Genomic DNA, 14625 nt, shown 5'->3' on the forward strand with positions numbered 1-14625 from the left:
CTTTTCTTATTACACTCTTGCACTTAAGTTGGCAGTGTTTGTGCTCCTTTCTATTTGCCTCACTAGGATTTGACTTCCACTTTTTAAAGGAAGTCTTTTTATCTCTCACTGCTTCTTTTACATGGTTGTTAAGCCACGGTGGCTCTTTTTTAGTTCTTTTACTGTTTCTCTTAATTTGGGGTATACATTGAAGTTGGGCCTCTATTATGGTGTCTTTAAAAAGGGCCCACGCAGCTTGCAGGGATTTCACTTTAGTCACTGTACCTTTTAACTTTTGTCTAACTAACCCCCTCATTTTTGTATAGTTCCCCCTTTTGAAATTAAATGCCACAGTGTTGGGCTGTTGAGATGTTCTTCCCACCACAGGGATGTTGAATGCTATTGTATTATGGTCACTATTTCCAAGTGGTCCTGCTATAGTTACCTCTTGGACCAGCTCCTGCGCTCCACTCAGGATTAAATCTAGAGCTACCTCTCCCCTTGTGGGTTCCCGTACCAGCTGCTCCATGAAGCAGTCATTTAAAGTATCGAGAAATTTTATCTCTGCATTTCGTCCTGATGTGAAATGTTCCCAGTCAATATGGGGATAATTGAAATCCCCCACTATTATTGGGTTCTTAATTTTGATAGCCTCTCTAATTTCCCTTAGCATTTCATCATCACTATTACTGTCCTGGTCAGGTGGTCGATAATAGATCCCTAATGTTATATTTTTACTAGAGCATGAAATTTCTATCCATAGAGATTCTATGGAACATGTGGATTCGCTTAAGATTTTTACTTCATTTGAATCTACACTTTCTTTAACATATAGTGCCACCCCTCCCCCTGCACGACCTGTTCTGTCCTTCCGATATATTTTTTACCCCAGAATGATTGTGTCCCATTGATTGCTCTCAGTCCACCAGGTTTCTGTGATGCCTATTATATCTATATCCTCCTTTATCACAAGGCACTCTAGTTCACCCGTCTTATTATTTAGACTTCTGGCATTTGTGTACAAGCACTTTAAAAACTTGTCCCTGTTTATTAGCCTGCCTTTTTCTGATGTGCTAGATTCTTTTTTATGTGACTGTTTATCATCTGATCCGGCCCTTACATTATACTCCTCAGTCCTCTGCTCCTGACTATAACCTGGAGATTCTCTATCAGACTCTCCCCTAAGAAAAGTCTGTGTCCGATCCACACGCTCCTCTGCAGCGGTCGGCTTTCCCCCATCTCCTAGTTTAAAAACTGCTCTACAACCTTTTTAATGTTTAGTGCCAGCAGTCTGGTTCCACTTTGGTTTAGGTGGATCCCATCTCTCCTGTATAGGCTCCTCCCATCCCAGAAGTTTCCCCAGTTCCTAATGAACGTGAACCCCTCCTCTCTACACCATCGTCTCATCCACGCGTTGAGACTCTGAAGCTCTGCCTGCCTACCTGGCCCTGCGCGTGGAACTGGGAGAATTTCTGAGAATGCCACCATAGAGGTTCTGGATTTCAGTCTCTTCCCTAGCAGCCTAAATTTGGCTTCCAGGACATCTCTCCTACCCTCCCCTATGTCATTGGTACCTACATGTACCACGACCACCAGCTCCTCCCCAGCACTACACATAAGTCTGTCTAGATGCCTCGAGAGATCCACAACCTTCGCACCAGGCAGGCAAGTCATCATACGGTTCTCCCGGTCATCACAGACCCAGCTATCTACGTTTCTAATAATCGAATCTCCCATTACTAACACCTGCCTTTTCCTAGAAACTGGAGTTCCCTCACCCCGGAGAGGCAACCTCAGTGCGAGAGGCAACCCCAGCACCAGCTGGAAGGAGGGTCCCAACTACGGGAAGGTTTCCCTCTGCTCCCATTGACTGCTCTACTTCCCTGGGCCGTTCTTCCTCCTCAACAGCACAGGGGCTGTCTGAGCGGAGGTGGGACAATTCTACAGTGTCCCGGAAAGCCTCATCAACATACCTCTCTGCCTCTCTCAGCTCCTCCAGTTCCACCACCCTGGCCTCCAAAGTCCGTACATGGTCTCTGAGGGCCAGGAGCTCCTTGCACCGACTGCACACGTACGCCACCCGCCCACAGGGCAGGTAATCATACATGCTGCACTCAATGCAATAAACTGGATAGCCCCCACTCTGCTGCTGGGCTTCTGCCTGCATTGTCTCCTAGTTAATGGAAGGGTGCTTTACAGAAAAGGGTTTTGAATGTAGTTTGGTTTATAGGTTTTAAGGGGAATAAAGGGAAACAGATAGAACCGGCACGGGACCCCCGCTCCCTTCCCAACTCCCTTGTGAAACTCCCTGTTAGCAGCCCCTGTTACCCTTCACAGCCCTTGCTAGCTGCAACTCCAAGTGCGATTTGGCCTTCCTGATTACACCCCTGCATGCCTGAGCAATACTTTTATACTCCTCCCTAGTCATCTGTCCAAGTTTCCACTTCTTGTAAGCTTCCTTTTCGTGTTTAAGATCACCAGAGATTTCACTGTTCAGCCAAGCTGGTCGCCTGCCATATTTGTTATTCTTTCTGCACATCAGGATGGTTTGTTCCTGCAACCTCAATAAGGCTCCTTTAAAATACAGCCAGCTCTCCTGGTCTCCTTTCCCCCTCACGTTATTCTCCCAGGGGATCCTGCCCATCAGCTCCCTGAGGGAGTCAAAGTCTGCTTTTCTGAAGTCCAGGGTCCATATTCTGCTGCTCTCCTTTCTTCCTTGTGTCAGGATCCTGAACTCGACCATCTCATGGTCACTGCTGCCCTGGTTGCCACCCACTTGTACTTCCCCTACCAAATCTTCTACCAGGAGCATTTTGTTGAACATCTGGTTTTGGGTCTGGGCAAAACCAGATCGGGCCCAATCCACTTGACCCTTCGGAGCTGTCGGTGTCCAGAACCTCCACGTCTTCTGAAGAACCATCGCTCAGCTGCTGAGAAATGTACAGTAAGAAATACGTAGGAGGCATCTTTGTACTTTTTCATAACATGATTTTAAAACCTTTTACACCGTGTCTCAAGAGAGCCCTTCGTCTGCAGTGCAAAGGGGTTAGTGTGCAGGGCTGGCTGCGCCCATGGCTCCTGACTGCCCCCCCCCAGCACCATGAGCTGGGCATGGGCCAAAGGGACCCAGGAGTCCTGGCCCAGCGATGAGGGGAAGCAGCCGAGTGTGTGTTCCCCTCAGAAGTCTGACAGCTCCCAGAGCGGCGAGGTTACAGAACAGGTCTGGAGCCACGCGGTGCCCCAGCACACCCCGAGAGGAACCAGAGCAGCTCTGACAGGAGTTTCTATCTCCAAGGAAGGAGGAAGCTCTTGCACCACATGCGATTTCTGTGTGTCTGGCTGTTTCCTTTCTTCGCTGGTCTCTGTCACGCTGAGCTCACACTGGAGCTGAGCTGAGAGGCAGAGCGCGTGGGGCTGAGCTCTGCCCCGGGACCGTCTGGGAACATGGCCCTGCAGGTGTCGGCTCTGGCCCTTCTCCTGGCCCTTCCGCCCCTGCTGTCTGCCCAGGGAGCGGCACCCTGGCCCAGGCCCACCAAGACTCCAGGTAGGACCCGCCTCAGGCGTTGCTGCTCCCCTGCCTGCAGGTGGCTGCCGGGCTTTGCTCTGTCAGTCTGGCGGCAGTTGCCCCGGGAGGGGGCTGCCCTCCCCGTCCCTGCCAGAGCCTGCGGGGCTCAGCACCAAGCGCCGCTCAGAGAGCCGGGGTGAAGGCAGCTGGGGCTGACGCCGGGGCAGGGAACCGTGTTCCCCTGGGGGGGCCCAAGGGAGAGCTGCAGCCGTGCGCCCCTCTGGGAAGCGGGTCCCTCCCCGGGAGCAGCAGACAGGTCAGCGCCTGTCTCTGGAATGTGGAGAAGAAGCCCGGGGAAGTGACCTTCACGCTTCCCTATGTGATGGAGCAGGGAGCAGGGCGGATTTGACCTGGGAAGGTTGCAGGGGGGTTACACTGGGGATGGGGGACTTCCCTGGAAGGAAGCTCCCTGAGCCAGGAGGGGGGTTGGGAGAAGTGACACCATCTGCCCAGGGGACTGAACAAAGGAGAGGAGGAGCTGGGGGAGGGGGAAGAGAGAGAGCTGCTGGAGGAGGTTTTGTTTTCAGTCTTGGGCTGGGGGGTGCAACGCAGGGAACCCCAAATCTGGGGTCTAAGATCCTTGCCCCCCAGAGGGTCCTGGTTGCAGGGCTGCCCAGACGGGGGAGCAAGTGGGGCAATTTGCCCCAGGGCCCACAGGGGCCCCCACGAGAGTTTTTCGGGGCCCCTGGAGTGGGGTCCTTCACTCACTCCGGGGGGCCCGGAAAACTCTTGCGGGGCCGGGCCCAGGAGCTTCTTCCGCTCCCGGTCTTCGCCGGCAGGAGGTCCTTCCGCTCCAGGGCAGAAGGACCCCCCACTGGTGAATTACCACCGAAGCGGGACCCGCCGCTGAAGTTCAGCTCGGTCTTCGGCAGTAATTCGGCGGTGGGGGGCCCTTCCGTTCCGGGACCTGCTGCCAAAGTGCCCCGAAGACCGACGGCGGGAGCCTCCCGCCGCAGATTTACTGCCGAAGACCGGGCTGCACTTCAGCGGCGGGTCCCGCTTCGGCGGTAATTCGGCGGCGGGGGGGTCCCCGCCGCGGGTCTTCGGAGCACTTTGGCAGCAGGTCCCGGAACGGAAGGGCCCCCCGCCGCCGAAGACCCCAGGCCCCCAGAATCCTCTGGGCGGCCCTGCCTGGTTGTACCTACAAGCCCTGCTTGGGACTGTGTTCCTGTCGTCTAATAAACCTTCTGTTTTACTGGCTGGCTGAGAGTCCCGGTGAATCCCAGGAAGAGGGGGGTGCAGGGCCCTGACTTCCCCACACTCCGTGACACCCTGTAAACAATATCAGCAGTGCCCTGGCAGACAGGTGTGAGTCCCACACTTGGGGGGGGGGAAATCCTGTGGGGTTCTGTTTCTCTGCTGTGAACGACTCTGGTACCAGGAGCAGGAGTCCAGCCAGCCACCCTGCGCTGCCGGCTTCCTCTGAGCCATGCAGACCCTCCTGGAGCCCCCAGCACAGTGGGCTCATTCCTGTAACGAGTTCATTGCGTTCTCAGTGCCCACTGGAGGGGGGGTGCCTGGTATGAGCAATGGGACCATGCAGCAGGGATTCGTTTCCATGGCAGATGCACGTTGACACAGGCGCTGTACTGTGGGACTGGCAGCTTTCAGTACAGAGCGCCAGTAACCACCCCTCTCTGCCAGGGGAGCCTGAACTCCGAGTAGCCTCAGCAAACTTGTATTTTGTATAATTTCCAGGGATAACATCAATGCTTATTTCTAAGCATTTTTTCAAATTGATTTAAATTTTCACAGTTGTGGGAAGTGACGGAGGGAGGGCCAGACAATGATTATTTAATGGCAGTAGATGTTGCGATTCATAGTGTTAAAGCTTTATAGCCATTAAAAACAAGCTGTTGCCATACAGAGTAAATATCCTTCAGTCAAACTTTAGCAGCGTTTTACTTCCTTTGCCTGGCGTCATGGATGGAAATAGCTCTTCGGCCAGTGTGAGTGCGGTGAAATCAACGTCTACTGACACTACCCATTAAAAACCGCATCCTTCCACCCCTAGCTACGAGTCGGTGTCCTGCTGGAAAATGACCTGCTGCGATACCCATCTCTGTTCACGGAGGGGACCCTCCCCTTCTGCCGAGGTGCAGCTTTCATCCTCCCCTCCGCAGGGCAGAGTGACTGCAGGCATGAACCCGGGCAGGGAGCGTGGCTCACGCCAGCCTGTGCAGGCCCAAGCAGAGGTGTCCGGCAGCAGCAAGAAAAACCACAAGGTCCCTGCTCCTTGCGCTTCTCTAACAATCAGTGGCTCCAACCTCCCCACGGTGCACAGTGCCCCCTGCTGACTGCACCAGCCTGCGGGTCACAGACCCTGCATCACAGCAACAGGTGTGTGACGAACTGGGAAGGTTCTTAATGTTCCCTCTGAATACTGTGGGGGGGCCTCAGTTCCTGGCCGACCCTCTGTCTCCTGGCACCTAATGACCCAACCCTTCCTCCCTGCAAGGGGATGCTAAAGGTGGGGGAGAACAAAGAGGTCAGGTGACCTCCTGGCTTGGGAAAGGAACTCAGCAGAGAAGGAGGGGCTGGATGGGTTGTTAGTCTGGAGCTGGTTGGGGACGAGGAGTGAAGGGCAGACGTGGGGGTCTGGCTCACTGCCCCTGTCATAAATAGTTAGTTAAGGGTTAAGTTTCCACCTGTAAAGGGTTAACACATAGTACCTGGTGAACACCTGACCTGAGGACCAATCAGGGAAGAGAATTTAAAATTCCTAGGAGGGAACTTTTTCTCTCTCTTCTTGTGTGTGTTGTTCTTAGCCGTTTGGAGTTACAAGGGTCCAGATGTTTAATCAAGTCTTCTGCAAGTTTCCATCTTTCTGAACTAATTTCTTCTAGTCAGGATAGTGAGTATTAGAAAGGTACTTTGTGTCCTCATCTAATAATTGTATGTTTGCAATTCTGTGTGTTTGTTATTGATTATTCTTAATTCTGCCTGTATTGTTTGTACTGAGAAGGAGGGAGGATTCTCTCCAGAAATTGATAAGGTTATACCCTATGAATGTCCAGCTTGGATTCATAGAGATTGTGTATTTTCTTGTTTTTCTTTTAATAAATTCTTTCTATAAAGATTTGATTAAATCCCTTCTACTGTGGATACAGGGGGAGGGGGCTAAGAAACTCTCTCTTGGTGGTGAGACAAGCTTATCTCCAGGCAGAGAGGGGAGGGAGGAGAAGGGGAGGTTTCTCCCTCTGTGAGTTGATCTGTGTTTCCCTAGGGAACGTCTTTGGAAAGAGGAGGGGGAAAACAGGGGTGTCCCGGCCCACGTAAATTGACCGGGTGGTGGCAGCAAAAAGGAGACCTACCCTAGGATTTTAGGGTGGGGGGATACATGCTGGTCCTCAACTTGAAACCCCCCAGTTTCAAGTGAGGGTGAGACCATGACATGGTGGCAGCGGTCTTCCGGACCCAGAGAGAGAGGCACGGCTTTTCTACCAAAGGCACTCTGAGGCAGTTTCAGGGTTAGAAGGATTTTCAGTTTTTTGCAGGGCTTTCTGTTACAAAGCCCTCCTGCTGAGAGGTGCTTCCTTCCATTGTGATACAAGGTACCACTCAGGATTCCCTAGGTGGGGGGAAGTGCTCGTCGGAGCACATTCCCGTCCACAGGGAAAAACAGGTTTGGTGGGGGGAGAGAGGAACCCTCCAGCCAGATTTTTTTTTCCTGTGTCTTTTGAAATACTCAGGAGGCAGGAATCCACAGATTCCTGAGAGGATTTCACTAGACTTTTCTCGCAGGTACTAGTAGCACCAGCCTGTCAGCTGGGCTTATTAGTACAACACCTCAGAAGGAGAGGGAGACAGAGATTTTTTTTTTAATCTTTCCCTCTTTCTCAGTACAAAACAGTAACATTACACAAACCACACTTTGCTCTACAAAGGATTGATTTCTCTTTCTTTACTCAAGTTATCATAGACAGGGTTAGGGACTGTCAAGCACCACAGACAGTTCACTGACTACAGAGGGGTGTGGCCAGCACCTGAAGGCACAGACATGACTGCAACAAGTACCGAACTGGAGCTTGCTCAAGTAAACTTAAAAATCCTGGAGACAGAAAAATAGAGAGAGGAAGCTGCCCAAAGGAGAGAGGAGGCTAACCACAGGAGGGAGATGGAAAAACTAGAAGCTGACCAACAAGCCAAAGAGGCAGAACACAGGAGGGCGATGGCAGCCAAACAGTTAGATCTACAAATCCAGACACAGGCTCTGGAATTAGAAAAGACTAAGCAAAATAATCCAACCAATCCACCCCCTCTTCAACCTACTGATCAACCTTCTCGGAAAAAATTTCCCGCCTACAGGGCAGGTGATGATGTTGAGGCCTTCTTAGAAAACTTTGAAAGGGCCTGTATTGGATACTGTCTTCCTGAAGCAGAATACATGGTAGAGCTGAGGCCACAGCTCTGCGGAAAATTATCCCTGGTGGCAGCTGAAATGCCTAGGGACCAAATGAACGACTTTCAACTATTCCTAACCAAGGCCAGATTCAGAATGGGCATCACCCCTGATCACGCCCGTCAGCGGTTCAGAGCCCAGAAATGGAAACCAGAGATGTCATTTCCACAGCACGCTGCTTACCTTGAAAAACAGTATTTGTCCTGGATAACAGGATCCAAGGTTAAGGAGATAGGCGACCTACACCTCCTGATATTGATGGAACAGTTCCTAGATGGTGTTCCTGAGAACATTAGACGCTACATACAAGATGGTAAACCAAAAACTCTCACTGAGGCAGGGGAGATTGGAGCCAGATGGATGGCGTCGGTAGACACCACGAAAGCTACTGCCAAGGGGAGCGAATCCCACAAGGTACCCACCGAGACTAAACCCTACCATCGAGGGCCAATCAAGCCCACACCTACACCCCAAGGACAGCCGCAACCTACCTATTCTTCTCCCTCACCAGTCTCCAGTAGACCAACACCACCCGGTGACCCATCAAGTGGGCGATGTTTTCAATGCAATGAACTGGGGCATATCAAAGCCAAATGCCCAAAGAACCTAAACCGAGTGCAACTCCTTGCACCTTCACACCAAGGAAATCCAGACCTAGATGTATCTCAAATACCCTTACAACATAGGGAAACTTTGAGAGTGGACGGAAAGGAGGTTATCGCATGGAGAGACACTGCAGCACATGTGTCAGCTATCCACCGAACCTTCGTGGACCCCAAATTCATCAACCAGGAAACCAAAGTGACAATTCGCCCCTTCATGTCAAAACCAGTAAGATTACCTACAGTGCGTTTACCTGTCCAGTACAAGGGCTGGTCAGGGAAGTGGACTTTTGCTGTCTATGACAATCATTCGATCCCTGGGGAACGACTTGGCCCGACACGTTGAGCAGACAAAAACAGAGGGAGTGGTTACACGCAGCCAAGCCAGACGAGCAGCCGGACCCATCCCTGTTCCTGAGCCATCCACCCAGACCCCATCTGTGTTACCAGAGAGGGTGGAGCCGGCTCCCATACCAACAACTACAGCAGCCATAATACATCCAGTCCCAGGACCGGAACTGGAAGAGCAGCCGGCGCCAGCACCAACGCCAGCGCTTACAACTCCACCGCCAGAGGGCGACAACAGGCCTGAACTGGAAAAACCAGCAGACAACCCTACCCTAGAGGCTCAGCCGGAGCCTGAAATAACACCTCGTGCACCAGCGGAGAGCGGTTCACAGTCAACGGAAACAACCTCATCACCTACATCGCTTCCAGAGGAACTGGTGTCTCCCGCCTCAAGGGAACAGTTCCAGACTGAGCAGGAAGCCGATGACAGCCTCAAGAAAGCATGGGCGGCCGCACACAGCAACCCACCGCCTCTCAGCTCTACTAAACGATCCCGGTTCGTTGTGGACCAAGGACTTTTATACAAGGAATTTCTTTCTGGTGGACACAAGGAGGGCTGGCATCCTCAAAAACGGTTGCTAGTTCCGACTAAGTACCGGGAAAAGCTCTTAGGCTTAGCCCATGATCATCCTAGTGGCCATTCTGGGGTGAAGCGAAGCAAAGACAGGTTGGGAAGGTCCTTTGACTGGGAGGGGATGGGCAAGGCGGTAGCCACTTACGTCCGGTCTTGTAAGGTATGCCAAACGGTAGGAAAACCCCAAGACCAGGTCAAGGCCCCTCTCCAACCACTTCCCATAATTGAGGTCCCATTTCAGCGAGTAGCTGTGGATATTATGGGTCCTTTCCCAAAGAAGACCCCCAGAAGAAAGCAGTACATACTGACTTTTGTGGACTTTGCTACCAGATGGCCGGAAGCAGTAGCTCTAGGCAACACCAGGGCTAAAACTGTGTGCCAGGCCTTAACTGACATTTTTACCAGGGTGGATTGGCCCTCTGACATTCTTACAGATTCGGGAACAAATTTCCTATCAGGGACCATGAAATACCTGTGGGAAACTCATGGGGTGCATCACTTGGTGGCCACCCCATAACACCACCAAACTAATGGTCTAGTGGAAAGGTTTAATGGAACTTTGGGGGCCATGATCCGTAAATTCGTAAATGAACATTCCAATAACTGGGATCTAGTGTTACAGCAGTTGCTGTTTGCCTACAGGGCTGTTCCACATCCCAGTTTAGGATTCTCACCATTTGAGCTGGTGTATGGCCATGAGGTTAAGGGGCCATTACAGCTGGTGAAACAGCAATGGGAGGGGTTTACGCCTCCTCCAGGAACTAACATTCTGGACTTTGTAAGCAACCTTCAAAACACCCTCCGAAACTCTTGGGCCCTTGCTCGAGAAAACTTAAAGGATGCTCAAGCGGAGCAAAAGGTCTGGTATGATAGACACACCAGAGAGCGTTCCTTCAAGGTTGGAGACCAGGTCATGGTCTTGAAGGCGCAGCAGCCCCATAAGATGGAAGCGTCCTGGGAAGGACCATACAAGGTCCAGGAGTGCCTGGGAGCTGTTAACTACCTCATAGCATTCCCTGATTCCTCTTTAAAGCCTAAAGTGTTTCATGTTAACTCTCTAAAGCCCTTTTATCCCAGAGAATTACAGGTCTGTCAGTTTACAGCCCAGGGAGGAGATGACGCTGAGTGGCCTGAAGGTGTCTACTACAAAGGAAAAAGGAATGGTGGTGTGGAAGAGGTGACCCTCTCCACAACCCTGCAACGTCTACAGCGGCAACAGATCAAGGAGCTGTGCACTCACTTCGACACCTTGTTCTCAGCCAACCCAGGACGGACTGAGCAAACCTGCCACTCCATTGACACAGGTAATGCTCACCCGATTAGAACCCCACCCTACCGGGTGTCACCTCATGCCAAAGTTGCTATTAAACAGGAGATTGACAACATGTTGGAGATGGGTATCATCTGCCCTTCTACCAGTACATGGGCATCTCCAGTGGTTCTGGTTCCCAAACCAGATGGGGAAATACGCTTTTGCGTGGACTACCATAAGCTAAATGCTGTAACTCATCCAGACAACTATCCGATGCCACGCACTGATGAGCTATTGGAAAAGTTGGAACGTGCCCAGTTCATCTCTACCATTGACTTAACCAAGGGGTACTGGCAAGTACCACTGGATGAACCTGCCAAGGAAAAATCTGCCTTCATCACCCATGCAGGGGTGTATGAATTTACTGTGCTTCCGTTCGGACTGCGGAATGCACCTGCCACCTTCCAAAGGCTGGTGGATGGTCTACTAGCAGGATTGGGAGACTGTGCAGTTGCATACCTCGATGATGTGGCCATTTTTTCTGATTCATGGCCCGAACACCTAGAACATCTGGAAGCGGTCTTTGAGCGCATCAGGCAGGCAGGACTAACTGTTAAGGCCAAAAAGTGTCAAATAGGCCAAAACAGAGTGACTTACCTAGGACACCAGGTGGGTCAAGGAACCATCAACCCCCTACAGGCCAAGGTGGAGGCTATCCAACAGTGGTCTGTCCCAAGGTCAAAGAAACAGGTCCAATCCTTCTTAGGTTTGGCCGGATATTACAGGCGATTTGTACCACACTACAGCCAAATCGCTGCCCCACTAACTGATCTGACCAGGAAAACCCAGCCAAATGCAGTTAAGTGGACTGATGAGTGTCAGGAAGCCTTTACCCAGCTTAAGGCGATGCTCATGTCTGACCCTGTATTAAGGGCCCCGGACTTTGACAAACCCTTCCTAGTTACCACTGATGCATCTGAACGCGGGGTAGGAGCGGTTCTAATGCAGGAAGGACCGGATCACAACTTCCATCCTGTCGTGTTTCTCAGCAAGAAGCTGTCTGAGAGGGAAAGCCACTGGTCCATCAGTGAAAAGGAATGTTACGCCATTGTGTATGCCCTGGAAAAGCTACGCCCATACGTTTGGGGCCGGATGTTCCAGCTACAAACTGACCATGCTGCGCTAAAGTGGCTTCACACTAACAAGGGAAACAACAAGAAACTTCTCCGCTGGAGTTTAGCTCTCCAAGACTTTGATTTTGACATTCAACACATTTCAGGAGCTTCCAACAAAGTTGCTGATGCACTCTCTCCTGAAAGTTTCCCAGAATCAAGTGGCTAAAAAGTGTTCTTAACATGTTTTCATGCTTAGTAGTCTATGTAATAGTGCATGTGTGTTATTACTCTGTTTGTTTTACAGTTCTAGGAGGAAATCACCGCCAGTGGATCCCACTGTTGGCGATTTGGGGTGTGTGTCATAAATAGTTAGTTAAGGGTTAAGTTTCCACCTGTAAAGGGTTAACACATAGTACCTGGTGAACACCTGACCTGAGGACCAATCAGGGAAGAGAATTTAAAATTCCTAGGAGGGAACTTTTTCTCTCTCTTCTTGTGTGTGTTGTTCTTAGCCGTTTGGAGTTACAAGGGTCCAGATGTTTAATCAAGTCTTCTGCAAGTTTCCATCTTTCTGAACTAATTTCTTCTAGTCAGGATAGTGAGTATTAGAAAGGTACTTTGTGTCCTCATCTAATAATTGTATGTTTGCAATTCTGTGTGTTTGTTATTGATTATTCTTAATTCTGCCTGTATTGTTTGTACTGAGAAGGAGGGAGGATTCTCTCCAGAAATTGATAAGGTTATACCCTATGGATGTCCAGCTTGGATTCATAGAGATTGTGTATTTTCTTGTTTTTCTTTTAATAAATTCTTTCTATAAAGATTTGATTAAATCCCTTCTACTGTGGATACAGGGGGAGGGGGCTAAGAAACTCTCTCTTGGTGGTGAGACAAGCTTATCTCCGGGCAGAGAGGGGAGGGAGGAGAAGGGGAGGTTTCTCCCTCTGTGAGTTGATCTGTGTTTCCCTAGGGAACGTCTTTGGAAAGAGGAGGAGGAAAACAGGGGTGTCCCGGCCCACGTAAATTGACCGGGTGGTGGCAGCAAAAAGGAGACCTACCCTAGGATTTTAGGGTGGGGGGATACATGCTGGTCCTCAACTTGAAACCCCCCAGTTTCAAGTGAGGGTGAGACCATGACAGACCCCCAGAATGGACCCGGCCGAGGGGTCCCATTCTCTGTATCTACAAGCTCTGTTTTAGACCCTGTTCCTGTCATCGAATAAACCTCTGTGTTCCTGGCTGGCTGAGAGTCACGTCTGACTGCGCAGTGGGGGGGCAGGACCCTGTGGCTTCCCCAGGACCCGCCTGGGCGGACTCGCTGGGGGAAGCGCACGGAGGGGCAGAGGATGCTGAATGCTCCAAGGAGAGACCCAGGAGGTGAAGCCGTGGGAGCTTCTTGCCCTGCAGACAGGCTGCTCTGAGGGAGAGGAGACTCCCCAAAGTCCTGCCTGGCTTGGTGGGGAGCAGTTCCAGAGCATTGCCCAGGGACTCCGTGACAAGATGCAAAGGGTGGTAATGCCCTACTCAGCCCCCCAATCTCGGGAAGAGTGAGCCTTCCCCGGGGACGCAGAGCTACGGTTTCTGGGAGTCCCCGGGTGACTGCAGCAGAGAACTTGCTTTGCCTGGGATGGGGTGTAGGTAAGAGACTGGGGGGCTGTGTGACCAGCTGATGGCTATATAGACCCGACACGTCTCTCTGGGTAGCCCAGGGGTTGTGGTTGTGAACTTGTGAGCTGGCGCTATTCACCTTTAACAAACGTTTGATGCGTTTGATGCGTTAGCTGCTTGTCCTGCCCAGCCCTGACTGCACCTTGGTTTGGGTCACGGGCCTGGAAGCTCCCTCCTCTCCCCGCTGGGGCGGTTGCAGTTCTCTGGGTTTTGAGCTCTGTGTTGGGCAGCAGTTACTGAGGCAGTGTGAGATGCTGCAGAACCCACCCGCCCCCACACCCGGCTGGTACCGGCAGTGAGATGGGTCTGGGGGGAGCGAACAGCTCCTGGCACCTTGTGGGTTTGCGGGGAGGGAAGTGAAGCCGATTAGCAGAAGCGAGGGAGGCCTGGGAACAGGCAGCTGCCCCTGAGAATGCTGATGGGGCTGGATTAGTGAAGGCTGGTTGGAGATGCCAGCAGGAGGGTGCTGGCAGGGACTGGCTTGGCCAGTGGGTCAGGGGCCACGGGGTGTGGCCAAGTCTCCTGTTATCTGGCTGGGGAAGGACAGAAGAGATGCAACAAATCCTGCTCTCGCATCCTGTGATCCCTGTCAGGGTGTCTTGTGCCCTCAATCCCAGCCCAGGTCTCCCTGGGAGGGCCCAGAGCCGCGCTCAGGGAAGGACGGAGACATTGGGATGCTGTGGGGTGGCTTGAGAAACCGAAATTTGGGACCTGTGGGGTCCTGCCCTGGTAAATGGGGAAATGCCAGATGTGATTCCCAGCATAACAGAGAGCGCTGGGGTCTGGTGCTGCTGATATCCTGGGCACAGTGACTGCAACAGCTACAACGAAGATCCACCCTACACTCCTGTGGTGGGTTACACCCCTTCCTGGGGTGCCACCCGATATACTGGGGTACCACTGATCCCACCTGTTCCACCAGCCTGGGCTCCCTCACCCTGTCCTGCTGAGCCAGGCCCTCGAGCCTCCTCCAGCACACACAGGCGGGACACCCCCAGCTGCAGACAGACACAGACACCGAAATCAGCTCTGCCTGGGCAGGCTTCAGCTAAGGATTTGCCCAGCACTCAAGTGCTCACCCCCTCTGGGGTGCAGACCCCAAATTGTATCACCTGGCGCT

At 52.0% G+C, this 14625-nt stretch overlaps 1 protein-coding gene across 1 annotated transcript in view; it reads left to right on the forward strand.

Annotated features, from left to right (window-relative positions):
• Window positions 1-3378: 3378 nt before the first annotated feature.
• Window positions 3379-14625, forward strand: part of LOC123373176 — a 30820-nt gene continuing 19573 nt past the window's right edge. The window contains exon 1 of the mRNA XM_045022018.1: window positions 3379-3523. Coding sequence (XP_044877953.1) covers window positions 3424-3523 — 100 coding nt within the window. The 5' untranslated portion in view covers window positions 3379-3423. The remainder of the gene's footprint in view (window positions 3524-14625) is intronic.

Source organism: Mauremys mutica, chromosome 6 (genome assembly GCF_020497125.1).
Source record: "Mauremys mutica isolate MM-2020 ecotype Southern chromosome 6, ASM2049712v1, whole genome shotgun sequence".
NCBI classification, from domain to species: domain Eukaryota; kingdom Metazoa; phylum Chordata; order Testudines; family Geoemydidae; genus Mauremys; species Mauremys mutica.